The 22258-nt window shown below is 51.0% G+C and overlaps 1 protein-coding gene across 1 annotated transcript; it reads right to left on the reverse strand.

The window, feature by feature from the left end:
- Positions 1 to 338: 338 nt before the first annotated feature.
- Positions 339 to 12220, reverse strand: LBH (LBH regulator of Wnt signaling pathway). The gene is made up of 3 exons (XM_076334720.1): positions 12037 to 12220; positions 11072 to 11174; positions 339 to 2872 (listed from the first exon to the last, which is right to left on the reverse strand). The coding sequence occupies exons 1-3, from the start codon at positions 12060 to 12062 to the stop codon at positions 2672 to 2674; spliced, it is 330 nt and encodes a 109-aa protein (XP_076190835.1). The 5' UTR covers positions 12063 to 12220; the 3' UTR covers positions 339 to 2671.
- Between the last annotated feature and the right edge of the window lie 10038 nt (positions 12221 to 22258).

Here is a 22258-nt window from a genome sequence, read left to right on the forward strand (position 1 = left end):
GGACCAAGTAAATTGGAGCACCACTTCACTGCAGCCTTTCACACAGCAATAAGCAACTGTAGGAAGATGGAAGGCCAAGATGCTGTCCCTCGCTCTAAGTTGATTTAGGTTTGCAATCCCATTGGGCACACTCTGAGGTCAGCCACATGCGTGAAGCACAAGTGTCTCCAGGTTCACAGAACAGCCTCAACTGATAGACACAAGTCTTCTAGGATATTTGCATTAGCCTTGCAAGTCAGCACACCTCAGACCTGAAACACAAGGACTGGCCAGTCCTTCCACAACCTTATCTGGCAGGTTGACCGTCCGACCCACTTTGGCAGTAAGAACAAAGCCAGTAAGTTTGGAAAGCATTTTCAAACTTTATTTACAACTGTCACAGTGACAAAAATGTAGTTTGAAAAAAATGCTAGCTTCTCCCTGAGGCTCAAAAAAGAATTACAGAAATATAGAATGTATATCATACAACAGGAGGAGTTTTACTGGAGTGCTTTGTTCTTTAGATACGTTCAACAACAAATAGAAATATACACAATACTTTCAAAAAAAGGATACAGACAGAAGTATGCAAGTCTTTAGGGCAGACAGCAGGTCTGAAGTCCAAGGATTGCCATCTCATTGCTGCCCACATGGTAATATCTTTGATATACAGCTTTGACTTGGTGGTACAGACAGTAGAGACCAATAGAGAGTAACACTTAGAAATAAGACAACTGGCTGGTATGCAGGTGTACAAGCTCATTCCAGTAAGACAGCAAGACTAGAACAAGTGTTACAGATACAACAGCTGAATCCATCGCTAGAGAAAATGGTATCACCACATCATGACCGTTTGGTGATCAACTGTCCACCAAGATGGGCAGGGAACATGTATAACCAGGTCTGCGTTGCTGGACCAGAGACCAGCTGCAGTGTAGGAACACTGAATTTCTCCTGCTTTGTGCTAACTCATCTCCAAACTCCTATCTGTCTGAAACAGTTATGCAGAGCTGATAAATTATTGCCATTATGTTTAAACACAAGCAAGACAAGACTAAAACAATCCTGCCAATATGTTAAAAGCAGTTCCCAACCCCCACCAGCGTTTAACTACTCATGAGGTATTAAAAATACAAATACACACGTCCAAATAGATTTTAAAAATGGAACCAGTTATAAGCAAAGGGGGGTGGCATTGGGATTATTATGAAAGTTTGGTTAAGGCCTTTACATTTCTTTTTCTCTTCCGTGACCCCAAATTTGGTTTAGATGGTAACTGCTCTCATCCTATCCCAAGACTGACTGGCTCCCGAGCTGGTCCCAAAGCTGCGAGATCATTACTTTCCAGGAAAGCAGCGGGTTACCCTGTCTGGCAGCAGACTGGCCTCCTCCCCAGAGACAGATAACTTCTCCTTGGAACAGAATATGGTGAACAGGGCAACCATAGACTTCACAAGCCAGTCTGCACGTCATTAAACATCCATGAATGTTTCACCCTTGCTATGAAGCAGAAACACATCTTGTCTCAGGACACCCAGGCTAATCCTCTCCCAACAGACCCCTCCCACAAACCCCCCTCTCCCACTGGTGATCCACACTAGATCTGGTGTTTTGTCTTTGGATTACCTCCAGGTCCGGCAGGACTCCCCACCATGCACACCCCTACCAGCCTGTCCTGCACTGCCAGGGCTCTGAGGAGGCCCTGCAATACAAAGCTGGAAAAGATTCCCCACCCCAGCCCTCACAAGCCCATTGACCAGCGAGTTGGAGACACAATACCCTACAGCCTCAAGGACACCAAGGTAAGGAGGCGTAATCCCCACGCTCTGGCTTTGGGCGCTGTACAAGACGAGACCGACCACAGCAGCCTCAGCAAATAGGAGAGAAATCCGAGGTGTTCAAACCTACATGAGCTCTTGCTGCAGACAGAAGCATCTTTACATCTGATGCACATTACCTCACACTAACCACCTGCAAGATAAACTAGGGCCTCACAGTAGATAGAGATGACAAGCAGCAGCCTAACATTATCCTGCAAATACAGCGGTTCAGCATTGTAGAGTCTAAAGGCAAACAGAGGGGGAGAAAACAGCTTTGGGAAAAGTGGCTGGAAAACAGGCTCAACAGCAAGAGCAAGAAACCCAACTACTCCTACGGACACTCACATTACCCTAGGAGGTGCCGAACCGGGGAGAGCTACAGGCCCCTTGTCAGTAGACCATTTAGCCATGCTTTGCTACGGACACCCTTCCACCCCCCAACACACAAAATGGAAGCTGTAAGAAAGGCAAATCTGAGAGATGACGGCTCTGTTCTCACACTTTTAGCTGGAGGCAGCTCCCAGCCAAACGCTGCCGCCTCCGACCTTCCTCCCCCTCCCCAAGCTCCCCCCTCCAGCAGTCCTCGCATGGTCACCCTCTGCCATGTGCTTGGAATTTCACTGCTGCCTCCGCCTCGGAAAAATACAGATAGTGATCTCAAGAACAGCAAACATTTCTCTGTGTTACTTCCTTCCTTCCTCAGGAGGTCTGGTGACACTGAGGGCTTCAGTTCTCAATACAGAGAATACAAAAAAACTAAGATCTCGCAGGTGCAAAATTGAACTTGTCTTTTTTTTTTTAAAAAGACTTTCAAAAGAAGTGTGGCTCTTCCTTCAGAAGGGTGCGGTCCCTTGCCTTTCCTCAGATACCATTTATTGCTCCTTGTTGTCCTTCTTTGCATCTTCACAGTTTTCTTCCTCCTCTTCCTCCTCCTCCTCCTGCACGAGGAACTCTTCAGGTGGCCATCTCAGCTCACCGCTCTCCACATCGCCCTCCGTTGGCTCTACCACAATTGAGGGCAGGCGGTCCTTCAGCTTACAGTAACGGTCAAAGTCTGAGGGATCGGGGAAGATCTGAAAAGAGCCAAGAAACAGTCTGTGAGACGGGCTGCGTTCAAGCAGTCTTAGCCAAAACCCAACTCCCAAGACACTTGGGTCTTCAGGGCAGACTAGTCTGGACACAGAGTAAGCCACTGAGTGATGGGAAGACTCTTGAACTTGTAAATAAGCTTCTCGAATCTCTGAGTATTGGAAATAAGCACTGGCCAAGAGGCTTCCAAAGCACATGCTTGCTTGGATAGCGCTCAGCAAACAGGCACCTGCCCTTTCGGATATTTATCCAAACGCCTCACCCCCCCCCACCGCTTCTGCATTAACTCAGTGTGCAAACTCATGAGCATTATCTCGATCAGAGGATCTGAGATCTCATTTCCTGCTGCTGGTCAACCTACACAAAAGAACAGGCTTGTGCTCCAGGCTCTGCTGCTAGAAGGGAGAGGAGGCATGTGGCAACCCAGTGCTAGAGTGGTCCAGACCCTTGCAGCAAGGGCCTGCATCTTGTATTGCTCCAGGGCCACAGCACCAGAACGAAAGAGAAGTTCAACTGCATTTTAGAGATAACTTTGGCAGTGTTCTGCATGCTGCAGCTACCATACATCAGCAGTGAAACTCAGCAGGAGGACACTCATTTTGTGGAAGGGTTGGAGACTGGACCATATTTCTTAGGGCAGGAGGTACTTGTAGCATAGCTGGCAATTATGTACCCTGGTGCAAGGAATATGAGGACCCCCTTATCTCCAACCTCAGTTTGAGAGCAAGCTCTCATCTGCTTTGATCTTTGTGGTTCCAGTTACAAAAGCAGGTTCCTCATCCAGGAGCCCTAAGCATTAACCACAAAGCATCATACTCCTCATGCCAATCACACAGGTACCCACCACCTTGGGAAGCTCAGGCCCAAACCCCAAAGTGAAACGTCATCCTATCAACTTGTTCTGCAGCCACACCATTAATTAACCACACCATTACCTCCTTGTCAATATTCAGTCTTCTACTGTTCAGCCACATTTCTCCCTCGCATCCAAAGCTTTCTGGCAACCAGGTTACCAACCTGAGAAAGCCATCAGGTTGCTACTTAATGCAAAGTCAGGCAAGGTAACTTTGGGAGGGGGTGCTTGGGCAAGCAACTCAGTCTGAAGGTAACACACAACAGGAGGGCTCTTTGCAGACAGCCATCTGGTCTTGGGGACAGTGGTGCAGGAGTGAGGTCTTTGAACGCAGCCACGTTGACACGGGCATTGCAGTATGAGCTACTTGCTATCAGTCGCTCCCAGCACAAGTGAGATAGTAACACTTTCTTAGAGCTTTGTGGCTTCTGCTTGGCCAAAAAAAGGCAGTTTCAGACACGCGGTGCATTACTGGAAGTACAGTTAGTGGCTTTTAAGCATCAACATGTTATCTAAACTTGGGATAGGAAAAAAATACCCTTGATATTACATGGTTTAGAAGGTTGCAATGGAAAAAGTAGTGTGGTTCAGGAGGTTACATAAGCTGATATGTCATGAAAATAGCCTCCCGTGCAAGAAAAATAGCAGTATAATAATTAAACTAACCTTTGGCTGCTATCATTTTAAGCACATTAGGTCAAATTGGAGCAATTTCTTTGAAAATAGCCTGCCAGATTTTTTTTCCAGAAACTAAGTAGTAGTCATTTCCTTACAAACAAATATCCCCGAAACACGGTGTGCAGATTTTTTTAATAAAAAAAAACCCTAGCACAATCTTATCTCAAACAGCTGCAGGACAGGCCGAACCCAAGAAGGTCAGGATTTTTTCCACTAAGTCATGCTTTTTAATCGTCGAGGCAGCATGAAGTGAGATGTCGCAACTGCACTTTCAAGGGGTGTGGACAGTCAATGGAAAAAATACCCAAAGGCAGATTTCCTCGCATGTGATGAGCAGGGCAATGCAGCAGGGCAAGCACAGGGACCAAAGGAAAAAGGGTTTCAGATTAAGATTCCGTTTACACATCTGGGGAAGCCGGGTGGAAAAGTTACCCCAGCCAGCCTCCCCGCTCACTCCAAAATAAGCTGTGTTGCCAAGCTCTTTATAAAAAGACAAGCAAGCACCAGCTTTCTGCTGTCCCGCACCAGTAGTGCCATGCTGTATTTGTTGGTCCTGTATGCCTAATCTGGTCCCACTCCAGATTTAGACAATGGGAAGAAAGAAACAACTCAAACTTGCAGCAAGGTCCCCACTGGGAATACAGCAGCTCAGCTCTGACCTGAGGGTCTGAGCTCTGCACCCTTTGCACAGCAGCTCAGCTCTGACCTGCGAGCTCTGCACCCTTTTGCACAGCAGCCAGGACAGCTCGTCTAGCGAAAGCTTCCTACAAGCCTTTCTGCTTGCATTACTCAGCTCAGGCATGTGGGAGGAAGACTTTGCATCTCCCCACCACCCAAAGAGTACAGCAGCAATGGGTTAACTTCTCCCCCTCATTTATCAGAAGGAGCCACCTTGCACACAGCTGAAGCAGATGCCTACTTCTGGCTGATCTGGTCACTTGATGGGGAACAAGTGACAACCACCAACTGGTTGTGAAGGCTACCTAAAAGCAAGTTTAGCAGCAATTCAGAGGCATCTTCCTCCCCCTCACTTGCATGAGGCAGCACGAGGGGCTGCAACTGCTTCCACAGAGCTCCCCCTTCTGTAGCTGAGCCCCGACTCCTGGCCCATGGAGAGACACATCCAATACCTTTAGAGCCCACAGGGGACACGTATATCGCTTCTTACACTACCCAACACAGCTTCTCGCTCACAGCAAGACTAGTTTTCACAGGACTCTCCAGACTAATGTTTTGGGAACTGCTCTCTCCATGGACTGATCCAGATCACATACAAATCGGCTGAACTCTTGCCTTGCAGCTAGAAAGGGCAGTGAAAAGCAGAACTTGAAATGAAAGCTTGAAATTATTTTAGAAAGATCGTGTTTGCCTCTGTTTCAGATGATCTAGCTCTACTATCCTTGAAAGAAGACTTGGCAACAAGAATGGAAAGTTTTCATTGCCCTGGGGAGGCTCATACCCTCTCTCAGCATTCACAGGGATGGAGAAACACCAAGAGCAGGAGATATGTCAGACAATTAAGAGGATTAGCTCAGAGCTACCATAATCCAAGTGACACTTGTAAATTTAAAACAACTTCCACATGTGTACTCCATACCAACACCCACAGTTAAAATGCTTGTCTCCCCTCCCATGGGGCCGAAAACTATTTCAATTATATTACAGGGAGACTAAGGTAATGAGATCTTTCCAAATTAAGTTACTGTTTTGGGGGAAAGCTTTGCTTCATTGTAATACTATACAAGACTGGAAAGTCTGCACTGAGAGGCATACCACTTCAGGTATAGGATACACCCCTGATGTACACATATTGCTCATCCTCCCAGTACTAAAAAGCTAAGTTTCATGACTCTTCAGCAGTATCAAGTCAATATTCCAAATCCCAAATCAGCATTTAAGTTCGTGAAATAACTTTACTGCCATTGAGATGCATGGCAAGCTCATTTCAGGAAATATTTAAATAACCTCTCCGTGTCCTCTTTGGAGGAATTTTTCAGCTATACGAAGCAGTGCTAATACATACATTTACTCATACAGTAGTCATGACTCAACACTGAGCTCCATCTAGTATGCACACAGCAGCCTGTGACTCAGGTTTATGAACTATGACAATTCCCCAGTCACAGACAGATTGCCCTATCTTGGGGGACAGTGACTGGGAAACTTCATACATCATAACAATTTTCCAGAGTAACAAGGCATCAAGTAGGGAGGAAAAAACATGCACTGAGATGGTCTGATTAGCTGCTGTCTTCAGCTTGCATTTCAGTGGAACACTTTTTTGCATAGCATAGCTGCAAACACGATTAGTTTTGGCTCTGTTTATCCCATACCCCGCTTCTGCCTTCATTTAAGGTCCCAGACCCTGGAATACACATTGACTCAGCCTACTAATCTTGTTTAGTAACCATGCATCAGATGTGCTATGTGAACAAGTTATCCTAAACTCACTTGCTATCACCACCTTTTTGCAGCACAGTCTCAAGACCTTCCACAGTAGCAAGCACCAGCCCTAATACAGGACTTCCCCTGCACAAATCAAGGCTGCACAGACACGAAGCACCTTACAAGCAAACAAGACAATTAGAGAGGAAGCTCAGTTTCCACCCTTTGCCATCAGCCCCTGGGTCAGTAACATGTTAGTCCATCAGTTTACTTGGGGGAATGCAGCAGTTGCAGCCCAAACCCCGCAGCACCGAGCACCACAGCTCCTTGGGAAAGTCAGTGCTTCACTGGTGCTGGCGAAGAGGTGTTGCATTCACTAAAAATGATTTCCCCAACAAGACAGGTGACCCAAGCTTTCGCCATAGACACTGGATGGAGCATTAAGCCCATTTACCTAGATTCAGTCAGTCTGACATGATTCACAGCTAGCTGTGGCTGTGATTAAGCTAGACAAATCCCAGCATGATGTGATCATGACTTAAAGAGCTCAAGCTCCCCAAGACAACCAAACCCCAACTGATGGCATGAGGCAAGCTCAGCCTTCACATGCCCAATCTCCTAAAAGGGAGCCTAAGGTCCCGCAGGACCGGCAAGCTGGACAGATGAGCATGCTACTTTGCTGCAGACCAGCTAACTCAGGACACAGCATTTCTCAAAATAAACACTTCGGGCATCAAAGTGATTGCAGTGGTGCTCAGACCCCACTCCACTTCCAAGAAGCAAGGCAGGATTCAGGTCAAGGTACTGTTTTGACAACAGCTCTGCAAAATGATCAATTCAGCCTCAGTTTCAGTAGCATCATTCACACGGCTGAGATGGCATCAGAGGACAACCTGGCAGAGTGCTGATGAGGCTTTTTGGAGAACGGGTATATCTAGGGGCTGGAAAATAGCAAACGGTACATTAGCTGCGACTGGCAGTGAAAAAGGCTCAGCTCGCCAGAGACTGCCAGGCAGGAAGCACATGAAGCCCTCCATAGGCACATCTGTTTGTAGCAGGGACATCTTGAGCCATCAGCTGCATTTCAACGAGTTTTTTGTTTAGTAAGTCCCATGGGAATTATGGGACATCTATTAAAGATCCAGAAATAGCTCTTCACTGCAGGCACAAGACCCAGCGTGACATCATCTCTTCAGCTGCATCTTCTGCCTATGCCACCCTGCCCTGAGACTCATGCCCTGATTTCACCATTCACTTCTGCTCAGGCCCTTTAAATCTATTGGCTGAACCATCTTCAGGGGGCTCAGAGAGCAGCTTTACCTCACAAATACAGTAATAAAACTGCTTTACCTAGAAAGGTTTTGAAATTAGCACATTAGCTTTCAAGTATTTTTGCCTATTAACTGGAAAAAGGCATTTCTATGCTGAGAAAGCACATTTTGCAAGTGAAACTGTACAAATTACTAAGACTACACAGGCAACTCAGTTATCACTGATACGACTTCTGCAGTCTGAGTTTTCACATCATTGCTTAAAGAGCAGCGATGGCCAGCCCACCAAAGGCCAGGAAGCTTCACTAGGGGGGTGCACACCTTCAGCTGATGTCTAGACAGACACTCCAGAGCATGAGCAGAGGAAAGGGGGTGGAGGAGGCAGAAGGAAAAAGTCAACAAGCCAAGATCCCTCCATAACCAGCGAGACAGCCAGGAGCCCTGAAGTTCAGTGAACTCCATGCGACAGAGGAATCAGATTACTGAAGTTTATTCTCTGTATGAGGTTGTTTCCTCAGCTTGCTTCCAAGTAAAGGCAAAAATACTTTGAAACAGTACTGGTTGGTTGGACAAGTCTGTCTGCAGCAGATACTGATGTGCTTTACAGTTCCAGCAAAGCTGCTGTACCATATCCTCTGGCCAGTTTCATGTCTGCACATGGTGGCAGAAGCAGCCCCCAGGCTCACAGCTAGGATCCTATGGACCAACTCCCAGGCAGTCCCTGCTCTACACAGCCCAAAGGGGGACATTTTGAACCTCGTTTTGAGGTCATCTGTGCAGCAAATTAAATACAGGTTCTACTACTAGAACAAGAGAAACCATTGAAACTAAAAGCTTGCCTCTCTCAGTTCTGGCTCCACTTTTTTTTGTCTCTCATAGCCAGCCAAGGGCTGTTACACTCACATCGTGAGTGCCCAACTCTGCAGATCAATGGAGGAAGATGTTGCAGCTTAGAACAAGCCTCAGTGTAGGAGCAGTCATGCTCCATTAGCCCTGTCTGGTTTTAAGTTATTGCACTACAGCCCTCAAACTAGCATACAATTTTCCATGTACCAAACTCTCTCCATCAGCAAGATGAAGCACTAAGTGACAAAGTCTGAGGTAGAACAAAGAGTTCATGGTGTGATTTGCATCAGATTTGTCCTTGCTATTCTAACTTGAATTTTCAACCGTTTAAGGATGCTTTCAACTTACCTTGATGTATACTGTGACATTCTCAGCCTAGCAGCCAGAAGAAGGCTGGAGCCTGCTCCCCAATCCTCTTTACAATAACCTGATCTAGAGGTGGACCTCATACACAGCCCACACATCACTAGTGCCCCATCAGGATCTTCCATTTCAACACCTCAACCCTTTCTGCCATCAGTTTGGCTTACAACAAAGTGAAGTACCAGCAGGCAGTTCCCAGCTCCTGCAGGCATTTGAAAAAAGTCATCTATGACTAGACCACTACAGAGGAGAGATCCAGGATGCATAAACCCTGCATAGATATGAGTCGTCAGCATGTATGACTCACACACCTTCAGGTTCAGATGATCCACTCAAAACTGAACAGGCCTGTTCTCCAGTTGGCCCAAGCAGACTTATCAAGGTCATTAGCACCTGGGGAAAAACGTCACTGAAGCAATCATTAGAACAAGCAGGGCACCTAGATTCTGCCTCTCACTGGAAAATTTGGATAGGTAAAAAGAGGCATTTGACCTCACTGGGTTAAGCCTCTTCATATGGTGACCCATAAAGACAACTGAACATCCCGTGCAGGCTAGTTTGATTGCTTCAGGTTTATAACCATTCTCATTGCTGTACGCTCCCTCTATAGGAGAGGAAAGAGAGGCCATATGCTTTCCACTAACTCAAGCACTGAAGCACAGCACAGCTATTTCCACACACAGGCAGTAAACCAAACAACTTGTACTATCCAGATCCAGAATTCTGACCAAAAAAAGCAATGCATCCCCTTTTCTTCCTGCAGCTTCGGCTTCTGCTGGAGGCCTCAGCCATGGCCCAAAGTTCAGTTGATTTCATGCTTCAGTGCACTGTTACTGCCTTGTAGCTCATTTTTCAGATGTAAATATGCAAGCATACAACAGCACACCTCATTTGAATGCACGCTTAGAGCAACTGCCCCTGTGCAGGTTGTGTAACATCTGCAAAAGAAGAACCTTGCATCAGGATCTGCCATTGAGAGTCACCGGATACACAGACCAGATGCAAGTCATCTGCATGCACTCAGCACCTGTGTTAAATCTCATCAACAAGTCTCCTGGAAGAGTAGGAAAACATGGATCTAGTAGACTAAGATGCACAACTTGCCCTTTGATTAACTATAAGCTAGGAAATGAAAGGGATATTGAGACTAAAGGATTAAGGCTCAAGCTAGTTTCTAAGACCACCTCTTCACCCCAGTCATTGATCTAGAGTTTAATAGCTAATTACATTGTTCACAACTTTCAGAATGAATGCAGCTTCAGGTACCGGTATCTCCAGTGACATTTAAAGGCTTGTTTAGGCTGTCCCCGGCCTCATTGGATCTGACTGTTAACCCCCTCAAGAGAGCAGGCCCATCAGTCAGGAAAAACCAAGAAATAGATCAAAAAAATTTAAGTGCCATATAAACACCTCCCTCCTGCTCTAGGCAGATCATTTGTATGCCACATTACAAAGAGATCCCAGAGTCCTCTCAGCCCGGTGAGTGGGGCAAATCCTTCTTTAACCAGCCTCCCCAGCTCCCACCGAGCCCCCATGAATGCTGAATGAGTTGGGGCTCGATCGCTTCAGAAACAACCAAGTCCTTTGCCAATCCAGTCTGATACCAAGTGAGATATTTTAGACAACCGGCTCCTGCCAAGCAAGCATTCCAGTCTGTTGACGAGTTCTCACTACAGCAAGACCTGCTATTAGGTCAGGCTATGGAAAGGTACATTAGACAGAGTTTGCAGTCCAGCCCAGGCAATTCCATAGGGGATTACTGCCTAAGCAGCCAGCAAAGCACTTACCTGATATGACAGGCCATCCTTGCGGGGGCTTAGCCCAATCTCATCCATAGCTGGGGTGTTCATCATCACCTCAGTCATTTCAGCTGATCTCAGATAATCAGGGCTAGAAACAAAAGAGAGCATTCAAATCATCTGAGGGGCTCCAGAAGGGCTGAGCAAGATTTAAGTAGCATCTGGAAAGAAAAGCCCGCAGAAGAGGCTGTCGGCAGCCTATTTCTGGTCCCTTCCTTCCTGCCCCCCTCCCCCCCCCCACCGCCTTGGAAGGGGGTGGAAAGAGCTAGTAAACCGGCGCTACACCCCCTGCCCCCCTGGGAGCAGCTCCCTAACTCTCTCCCCCCGAGCACAGCTCAAGAACACCTCGGGAGGCTTCAGCGGCAGCGGTTCACTTTTAACTCCACGTCCTCCAGCTCTGCCCCCTAAGGGGGGAAAGTAAAAGAACACAGTAAATAAGTGCAAGCACCGGGGGTTTTGGTTTGGGTTTTTTTTTTTTCTTTTTTTAAGCCGGTGTGCTTTAGCTCCTGCTGACTTATTTTACAACCTCAGGGACTTCCACACCAGCGGAGCGCACGGCGCCAATTCCAGCTCTGCTTTTACAGCCTTAATGGCATTTCCAGCTCGAGAAAGTGAATTCCCACAGTTCGCAGTTCTTCTGTCGCGGCTCATCCCGCTATCGCTCGGCTCGCGCCGCCCGGCGCGCGCACCGCCGCTGCCAGCCTCTTTTCTGCCCCGCTTTCGGAAAAAATCACGTCCCGGGGCTTCACGCCGCCCCGCTGCATCGCCTCCTCCCAGGGCACACGCCCCCGCGGCGGGAGGGGCGGCCGAAGCCCCAGCGCACACGCGGGGGGGGGGGGGAGCTCTCTGCTTCCAACCCCCCACGGCAGCAGCCTGCTGGGGTAGAGCCTCCTGCCGCCCGTGGGCCGCGATGCCCGCCCCCCCCCCCCGCCACGCGGGAAGCGCCCACTCACCAGGGCAGGGGACACAGCACAGACATGAAGTCCCGGCGGAGGCTGCCCCGCGCCCTCGGGGGTGGCGGGAGGGGCACCCAGGCGCACGGCGCTGCCCCGCGAGCAGAACGGCTGAGCGGCACCGGCGGACGCTGCTGCCCTGCCCGGGACTGCCCGACCCCGCCGCTGCCGGCCCCGCTGCAGCCACTACCACCGCTGCCGCCGCCTCCCGTCTGAGCCCGGTGGCTGCCGCCGCGCCGCCTTAAATGGCCCCGGGGGGCGGGGCCCGACCCGCATCCCCACCCCCCCCGCTTGACGTCACCATTTTCATGAATGGCTTCGGCGCACGCTGCCTTGGGGGGCGGTGGGGGGGGCGCGAGTCCCGCGCTCGCCCCGTCTCGCGAGCGGGAGGCGGTGGCTGGCCCGGCCCGGCCCGGCCCTGCTCGGCCCGGCCCGGCCCGGCCCGGATCGGCGGGTTCATTATTTTTTACCCTGGCTGTGCGCGCCGAGGTGGGGTGCGCCCCCCCCCCCAGAACCGCCGCTGGCTGCCGGCCGGCGCGGGGATGCACCGAGCATCACTCCGAGCATCACCCGGTCCGGGACTGGGTTTCATCTGCGGGAGGCGAAACCTTCCCCCTTCATGGGGGTGATGGCGGGGGGAGGCCTGGGGCAGGCTGGGGGCAAAGCCAGAGCGTGAGCCGGCCCGCTGCTGCAGCCGGGGAGGGCTCCGGCACACGCTCACGGCCCAGAGAAGCGGCAGCAGCCGCCCATCCCTGCGCCTCTGAGCACCTCCTGTGCCCAGCGCCTCTAGCTGGAGTAGAAGCAGAGTGAGAAGCTTCAGCAGGCCGAGCTATATTTAGCAAAACAATGTGAATCAATAACGGGAAGGCGCAGGAGGAGAAGGAGGTGAATGCATTTGCTGCCTGGGGAGCGCGAGCGCCGTGGGCAGCTATAGGTGAAGCATGTTTCCTGCCTTCCCCTCGCGACGTGAAACTGCTGGAAGGCAAAACGCATCTGTGGGCAAAAGGCCTGGGCACCCCCAAACCCAGCTGAAGTCGGCTGTGTGCATTGATCCGCTGATGGTGCTCATGCAGCCTCCTAAGGAACAGGCTGTGCCCCCAGGCAGATGCCCGCAGGGCAGGGCTCTTGGCCACGGGATGGGCCAGGCTGCTGAGAGATGCTCGGTGGTTTTGGGGACGGCTCTCCCCTCTCTTTGCTCACCCATCTTGCCGTACGCTGGCAGGTAAAGTTTAGTGCAGGGACTGGTTTTGTTCCACCTGTTGCTCCATGCTGCTGCTCAGACTTTGCCAGCAAAGCGGATAACCAAGCACACAACTACAGATGCTTCTCGCGTTACAGTGCCTCACCTTCAAATGCAGAGCATACAGCTGCTGTAGCACTTCATATACGTGCCTATGCACGGGCATATACACATTATTTGCCCCAGCGTTTAAGTGCCAACAAGTGCAATTTCAGTGTTTCTGAAGGGAAGCTTTGCCCTCAGCTCCACTCAGCCAACCCCCAGACTGTATATAAATGTGTATATACATACATACATGTGTTTCCTCAGACTGGATAATTTAATCTTCTTAGATTCATATTATATAATGGGAGCGCATGTGGGTGTTTTACATCAGGCTTCAGCAAGCTGCTGCTTTGTGCCAGATTAAAATGAATCACAAGGAGCTGATCTAGCCCCTGCAGACGTGTGCAAATTCAGGTGGGTGTGGGTGAGCTCGCTGCAAAGGGTCACCGGTAACCTTCCACAAGCTTAATGGGAGGGAGGCAGCAGGGTGGACTCGGTGCACACAGTCTCCTTGCCCCCCGTCAAGCCTCCTGACAATGAGGTTTGGAGCCGGGGAGAGGAGTAAGAAGACAACCAAGTCTCCAAAGCGCTGGGGAAATGGCTCCCCTGCGCTTCGCTGGCCTGGCCACCGGGACCCCCTCTCCCTGCTGCGTACCCCGAGACGCATGCGCTCACGCTTACTGGCTTTGCTAATTTCTGCCCTAAGAGAACACAAAGACTTGATTTTTAAAAGACTTTTTTGCAGCTGAATGGTCTAAGTTGGTCCCTGGTGGTACATGCAGGGGCTGGGAGACCATTCTGGGAGAAGAAGAGAGGCAGGGTGCTTCAGGCGATGTTGATCCTTATTATGAGGTCTCTTAAAATTAACTTTACAGCCTGCCCCGAGTGCCCTCATCTCCCACTGTGTCCAGCTGAAACGTGGGATGCGAGATGGGGCCATAGCTCAATTCCCTGCGATGTTTCATCAGAAACGAGCCTGCCTGTCTCCCTCAGACATACACATGCTTGCTATGGATTTCCTGGTCTTCTCCATAAAAAATAAAAGCCAACGAAAAACCCACATGCCCCCAAGTCGCTCTTGCACCAGGCACACTGAGTTGTGTCTCTAAATGCCCTCCTACACTCGGCAGAGCTTGAGGTCCAAGGTTTTCCCCTCCTTGGAAAGCATGTTCCTTTAAATACCTAATTCTTGATACACCTGAGCCCCCGAAGGAGACCTAGGGATAGGACCAGGGCTCGCCCTCCCCTCCGTCCACCATCCAGGGCTCCCGCAGCCACCGCTGAGAAAAAGCAGCTCAGATCAACTCTTCACCCGTGTCCTCTGGACGCCCGTTTTGCCATCGCAGCTGGCACGGGCAGATAGTTTCATGGTTCCACCTAGATAACAGCCTTTTGGGGGGGGGGAACAAACAAAAATCCCCGGGCGCGTACGTGCTGAGGGCGCACATTACTTCCCAGTGACTTGGTGAGAACATCGGCCCCGGCCCTGGCCAATTCCCACCGGGAGGCCTGGGGATCGGTGCTTTTATTGCTCGCTTTGGCTCTAAGCCACCGCGAGATTTATTCGTGTGATTAACCATAAGCGCGTTAATAGTCCTTTTGAAAGAAAAGGCACACCTCCCATGATTTCCATCAACCGCGCTTGGGTGCTTTGCTGGATCAGGTGCGGCTTAAACCCTCCCCAGAAGTGTAATGTTTCTTGGGTGAGGTGTGTACCGGGAACGCTGCACTTTTGGCCCTTCCCTTGGGGAAAGTCTTTGTGAAGGTATTCAGGTATCCCAGGGACGGGAGATGTTTTATAAGCCTGGGGAGGTGTTCTCCATGCAGGGGAGTTGTCCTATAATAGCTGTGCCGCCTTATTTGCTTGCCCCAGCCAGGTATGAAAAGCTGGGGCTACAGCGGCGGAGCAGGAGGAGCTGTTACACCCTCATCTGCAGCACCTACCTTAATAAGAACAAGCTTTCCCTTGCAGATAAGCCTTTATATCAATGTCTGGGCTGAAAGTGAGGGAGCCCCATTAACCCTTGAGCTGCTGAGCCACCACCTTAGAAATCCGTGTGTCCAAGCAATCAGTTTTCATTATGTCCCAGATCCTAAAAGGCCAAATTCTCACTCGTCTCAGGGGGCAAAGCAAGAGGGGTTCCCTGCCACCTGTGGCTCCACAGCCATGAAGCAGTACACAGAAGGAGAGAATAAAATGGGATCAGATCAAAGTATTTAATTGCAAATGAGAATGAACCACTGTGCTCTTCCTCTGCTCCAGCGTCGGGAGCAAGATGCAAGCACTTCAAAGTGCCATTTTTTTGCCTTTTGTCCAGTTCCAGCAAATGGAGCCCAGCCTGCCCTGATTTCCACTTCTTTCCTCATCTCATGTGCTCACCAGACCCCTGTTTCACTGCTGTGTGTTTTTGCATTAAACACTTGGGACTACCTGGTCACCTGGGGATAGAAGCAGCAGCACTTGGACTCTCAGCTGGGGTAAACTGATTTCCAGGGCACTGAGCTGATTGAAACCAGATGAGATCTCATGGCTTTTTTTTTTTTTTTCCTTCAGTTAATTTTATAAATCCCTATAATATTTTGGGGTTTGGGACAATATAAACCAACAGAAGACAAACAAGTGGTAGCAGCCGTTCACTTGTACATTACAAATCGGCAGCAATCTAGCAGGAGCAGCACGCTGGTGAAGAACAGACTGTTGCTATCCCCACGGAAGGCACTTGTGCATAGCCGGAGCCGAGGAAAAATTAAACTACTGGGGGGTCTTTTCCCCAGGTTTTCCCCTAACCTGCTTGCAACGTATGAGTTTTTGTTGCATTTACTTTCAACCATGCAAATATAACCATACTACTCGTCCAGATTCAGATCCAACGGCCACAGGGGCTAACCGCATGATAGCCGTGGGGCTCAGCAGCGCTGGCATCCCAGACCCTCTGCAGCCATACACGCTGCCGCCTCCTTTTTGCCGAGAGGGTAAGTAAGGCTGTGCAAGGCGACGTGACCGGCACAGGGTCACCCCCGAGGTCACCTCCATTCAGGAGCGGAGCTCGCTGGCTCCTGTCTCCCAGCCAGCGTCGCAAATCCTACGGGGAAAGTTTCCTAGTGAAAAAATAAACTCTTCCCACTCGGAATTTAAAAACAAAACCATGGAAACATTGCTCTCCATCCTTATGTTTTGCAAGAAGTTATTTTAACAAATTTAAATTTGGGGCTCGATTTGACCGGCCAGTGCCCTTTGAAATACCTGAATCCCGGCCATCACCACAACCATGTCAGAGCCAGCCCTCGAGCTCCAGCTCGCCTGACACTCCCGCCAGCACCCGGGACATTAAAGCCCCCCTCCTCAGTTGAGAGGGCAGTGGTGGTCAGCCTCTCCCTGATTCCTGGTGCCTGCACACACAGGAGCTGTTGTGCAGCATGCAGGAACTTGCTTTGCTCCCCCATGTTTCATGGCCCCCTATAAATAGTTTGCATGCCTGGGGATGCTACGGACAGGTTGAAACCACTGCCATCCACAGCCTGCCACCTCGGTAGCATCACCAGACACTGTCCCATACGCCTCTGCCCAGCAAAAGCTTCCTAAGAGGCAGTGACCACTGCTCAAACAAACTCCGGGCTGTCCCTGCACGGCCCTACCTGCGCCTGACCCAGCACGAACCCTCTCCTCTCTGTGCTTGTGGAGCATGGTCTATTTATTTCCTTGGGAAAAAAAATAGTCTCTCATGGTGTCATTCTTTCCAGCTGTTTTCCACACAGCATTGCATTTCGCCGTGACTTCCAGATGGTGCTTGAGAAGAAGAAGCTACTCGACGCACAGCCATCCTGCCCCACATGCCTGGTTGTGAGGCGGGTTGGGAAGCAGAGAGGAAAAATGGGGTTTGTGCCCCATGTCAAGAAGCAAGGAGGATGGATACAGCTGGCAGAGCGGAGGGGTTTTGATTTTACGGACCTGGATGGGCTGCTAAGGGGCCAGGAACTGGATCTGCTTTTGCAACGTTGCCTCTGGTTTTATTTTTCACTGACCCCCAGGAAGGAAGGGGCCATGGTGGGAGCTGAGCCTGCAGCCCTCCGGCGAGGCCAGCCCAGGGGGGATCAGCAGGTTTCCATCCAGCTCTGCAGGCCCAATTCAGCAAAGCCCTTAAGCTTGTTCTGATGATTAAGTTTGTGCTTAAGGGCTTTGCTGAATTGGGGCCTTTGCTCACGTGGTGACAGCTGCTGTAGATAACTGGGAGGACAGTGGAGGGGGTGGCGATGGAGGGGGGGGAAGGACGGGGGACACGGTCACAACTCTGGCTTGAGAAACCTAAAATATGATGACCCTGTTTTCTCCATGGTTTTCCTCACTTTTCTTCTCCATTGCTAAAGATAGCACAGCTCATGAGCCCCATGTCCATCCTGGCCAGTGTTTCACCCAGCGACTGGTCCTGGACGTGCCCCCACGTAGCCTGCAGGCTTCCCGGGCACGTCTGTCACTCAGGGCGGGTCTCCGTGATGGGGACAAGGGGAAGGCAATGCCTGCAAAGCTCTTCCATGACTTTGTGTGGATACAGCACAAAAATCATGGAGGATGGGGAGAGGGGCAGAGGAAGTGGGTATAAAAGCAGTCCGTGCCCTCGCTTTCTGCACTGTTAAAAACTAGCAATTGCTTGGGGGGGATTTCTTTCTTGGATCCCACAGGTGAGAGGCTGAAACGGCATCATGTTTACTCTTCCCTGGCCCTCTCCCTTGCCCACTGCTCCCACCAGAAGGGCAGAGTTTCACAGCCATTTTGCAGTAAGGTAAAGTCCACTGAGCAGCAGAGAATCGGGCTTGAAACCCCGGGCATGGGGGTTTGATAGGGACCTCACATGGCTTAGATGTCCCACTAGCACCTCCTTCAGGTTCCTGGAAAAGGATGTGTCATCTCCATCCTTCTGCTGAACCCTCACAGCACTTGCAGGAGGTCTGCTCCGAAACAGCATGGACGAGCAGCAGAGCCTCCAGTTCAGGGGAGGAGAAGGCGTCCTCGTTGGTCTGCTCTGGAGATGCACTGAGGACCCGGCATCTGCAAGGAAGCCAGCAGGAGATGCGAGCTCTCAGCACGGCTCCGGATCATGCCAACACAAAAGGACACTTTAAGAACAAAGAGTGTCTGGGTTAATATTTATATTCTGTTAGGGGAAGTAAAATGCATTTTGGCTGGAATCGGTCTATGGAAAATATTTTCATTTAAAAAATTGAATCCTTTACTGAATCACTGCATTTCACCTTTTCATTACACTAGGGTTTTATTTATTAGCAGGTTTATTTTTTTTAACAGGGTGTCCCACTGGTATTTATTTCCCTTTTTTAATATGTTGGTCAGATGAGTAGTTCCCTGAGAAGAGTTGACCCTGGAGGCAACACCAGCCCTTCCCCCTTTCTGGCAGGTCACTTGCTAGCTCCGGGGAGGCAGTGGGGGCCTGAGAAACGCAGAGGCGAGTCCCCTGCCCAAGAGGGAGAGAGGCAACATGCAAATCCAAGCGTCAGGAAGGCACCAAAACACAGGAGCTGACCAGGGAAATTTATTGCTTCTGTAGGATCTCGTCTCTGCTGTTGTACTTGTTTGGCTCTGCTGCCGTAATTAAAGCAATGCGGCTCTCTGCTGTGGCTGCTGCTATAATAGCAAAAAGCAGCTTTTACACCAGTAATACTATTTTTGCACGGAAAGAGGACTAACATTATCCGTGTCAGGCACATCTGTCCCGATATAACTGAGCCAATGCTCTAGCTTTGGCTGCTGTAAGTGCAGGTAAACCATCGCATCCTTACCACAACGCGTGGGAGAGGCTGAATGGATGGGTGCAAGGCAGCCCCCAGGAGTTTCCCGAGCAGGGTTAGCTTTGTTAAGAAGAGTTAAAAGGACTGAGGAGAGAAAATCAGTACTGAAAGTTTAATGAAGTTAGGAGGATAGTTGCTCACCCAGCAGCCCCAAGCTCCACTGGTTGTTGGATAAAAGCCTTTTAAAGGCAGACTAGGAGGAGCTACGGCTATGGGGCAGATGAGGGGCAGAGGATGCCTGAACCAGGATGTGCTGGGAGGTCTGACTCCTTGCAGGCATCCAGCTCCTCTGCGTTCGTGGTACGTCTGGGCTCAGTGAGCGGATCCAGGCACTCGGGAGAGAGAGACTCTGACCGCACGGGTCTTGGTGATGCTCGTCTCCCCGCTCTCTCCTGCACGCATACGTGTGTGCAAGAGCCAGTGTGTTCCTATATGGTCATGAGCCTGTCCCACCCCGGTGTTGATGAAAGGTTCTTACTGGTGCCTATTAAATCAAACCATGATGCTCAGCATCGACCTTAACTCTGCCCTAAAAAGATCTACATCTGTCAAGGAGCAAGAAGTAATCCCATAAAATCCTCAGCTTCCTACTTAAGAGCAGAAGCTAGTTACCCTTTTGCCTTCTGCCCCAAGAGCTCACTAAGATGGGGATCGATGCAGTAATTGCTTCTTTGGGGACTCGAGGAATGAGTAGCTGAAGTAGCTCAGCTCTGCAGTCCTGTGCCTACTCAGCGGCAGCTCTTCCCTCCCTTTCCAAAGGTTGCAACCTGGCCCCAACGGGGATGAGAGTTCCTGCTCCTGGTGAGGCATCTTGCGCCCTGCTTCATGACCCACCGCCCAGAATAATGATGTAGCAGAACGGTTCCTGCCTCCCCTTGCCCACCGCTACTCCTGCCGTTCCCAAAGCAGCAGGGAAAGGAGCTCGGCCCCAGCTCCTCACATCCCATACGGTTACAGGTGTGGGGGTGGGACACAGGTTTCACCACGTAACCCCTTCTTCCAGCAAGGCCCCCAGCGAGGGTCACTGCGGTCAGTTTTGCACAGCCCTGGGTATTTCCCATGGCAGGAAGCGGCCCGACGGCTGCTGTCCTCTGGCAGCTGCATCGTCTGGTCAGCCTGCAGGGGAAGGGACGGGCTTTATCTTAAATCTGTCACTACTGTTGAAAAATTGTAATCAGCCAGCTCAGTCATACCACAACAGAAGAGACAAATTCTCTGCTCACGTACCTCTACCGACCTCGGTGCAATTGCACCAGGGAAAACCCCACCCCCTTTGCCCCGCTGCGGGTACCGCTCCCAGCTGCTGAGGTTACCCGGGACATGCGGTGGCCCCCGTCCCACCCCGTGCCCACAGGTGGGGGCAGCCCCCCTACCTGCCACCGAAACCTGGGCACTGAAACTCCTGCAGATAGCGCGTTAGGCGAAAATTGCCTCCAGATCTGGACCAGCGACACGAGCTGATGCTCGCCCAGGGCTCTGAGTCATTTTGGAGCGACGTCAGGCACACTAAAGCTGCATCTGCAGCCCTGGTGAGCAGGACCCCAGCCTGGAAAGCGGCTGGCTGCCGAGGTCTGGATCCACGGCTCTCCTCCTTCTCCTCCTTGTGTGCGAGGCTGCCTGCGCTCGCCAGCGTGTGTGGGACACGCTCTCTGCCGGGAACGCACGGCCCTGCAGCATCTCCGTGCCGTTGCCTCTGCGGGAAGCGGCCACAGCCCAGCCCTGGGTGGGTGTACGCACCTATTTATCTTCGCGTACAGGACAGACGAGTCATGCCGTATGCAGAGCTGCTCGGCGTTTCACAGCTACGGAGAAAGCCTGTGTGCTGGTTTTGTGGAGGGGACGCCCATTTAGTAGGCAGATGGTGCCAGAGGGTTTGTGGGTGGGAAGGTGTCTTTCCAAACACAGCCTCAGCCACCACCAGCTTTGTCTTGCAGTCAGGGTGTTTCTGCAATACAGAGAATTATTGCCATGGCTTCCTTTCCCCCCCCCAAAAAAGAGCATTCGACAGCCGAGGAAGCAGGTTGCGAGTGCAGTCACAACCGATGCTAAGAGAAGTAGCACTCATCCCACAAGCAGCCTTTCAAAATGCTTTGTGAACCCCATGCATGAGCATTGCCAACACCTCCGTGATGCACAGCCACCCCTGCGGGAGGGTTTGCCGATCAGGCCATGCTAGCTGGGCTCCATAGCAGTTTGGCAGGCGTGGGGAAGGATGAGGATGGCCTTCCCCACTTGAACTTAAAGGCTGCATAAGCAGGCAGGAGGACTAGCAGCCACCCCTGCCGGGGCTGAGCAAGGTTGATGGAGCTGGCATTGGGTGGCAGATGTCCCTGGACCTTCAGAGCATCTTGGGTTGTATGGAGGAAGAATCATCCTCCTCACCCAGCCATGGACCACAGGGTCTCACCACTGTGGGACACGTGGGGGCCAAGCTGGTTCACAAATGGAGCCAACAGATTCACTGGGGTATGTTGAACACAGTTAAAACCTGCGGCTCAGCTGCGGTGCCTGGAAGCAAGGGATGGGATAGGGGCCTGACCAGGGATGGTCTTTCTTATAGTAGTATCAGCTACTGCACCGCCACCAAAACCAGCACCTTGCTTGAAACATGGTGTTCCCTGACCTGGCCAAAATCACACTGGGCTTGCAAGGTGGGACTGGCTGGATGAACACGGAGCTGCAGAGGAGTCAGGCACCCACATCCGCGTCTGTGTGCAAGGAAGCTCCTCTCCCTTATCAGCATCTGGGGTGGCCCAGCCTTGCCAGCACCTGCATCTTGAGAGCTATCAGCCTCGCCATCCTGAGGGTGTGCCTGGTGCGGGTCCCTGCAGAGATAACCCAGCTCTGCGGTGGCGAGCATTTCTGGAGCCGATGCTCCCGGGTGCCACGATATGCCCCACTTCTTGTGGGGAGTCCTTGGACCAGCAAAGAGATGCGTCATTAGGGACATGGGAAGGAGGAAAGTAGAGCAGCGGGGCTGGTCAAGCCTTGCTGCGGGTTGCTTTGATAGAAAAGCAATCACTCACGTTCCACCTAAAGGCCTGTGATTTAATCCCAGGGGACCAACAACAGGAGATCCAAGATAAACAACATCTGTGCATTCACAAATAGGAAATGGAGTTGCTTTCATGTCCTGAG

The sequence above is a fragment of the Aptenodytes patagonicus genome, chromosome 3, assembly GCF_965638725.1.
Source record: "Aptenodytes patagonicus chromosome 3, bAptPat1.pri.cur, whole genome shotgun sequence".
Classification (NCBI taxonomy): Eukaryota; Metazoa; Chordata; class Aves; order Sphenisciformes; family Spheniscidae; genus Aptenodytes; species Aptenodytes patagonicus.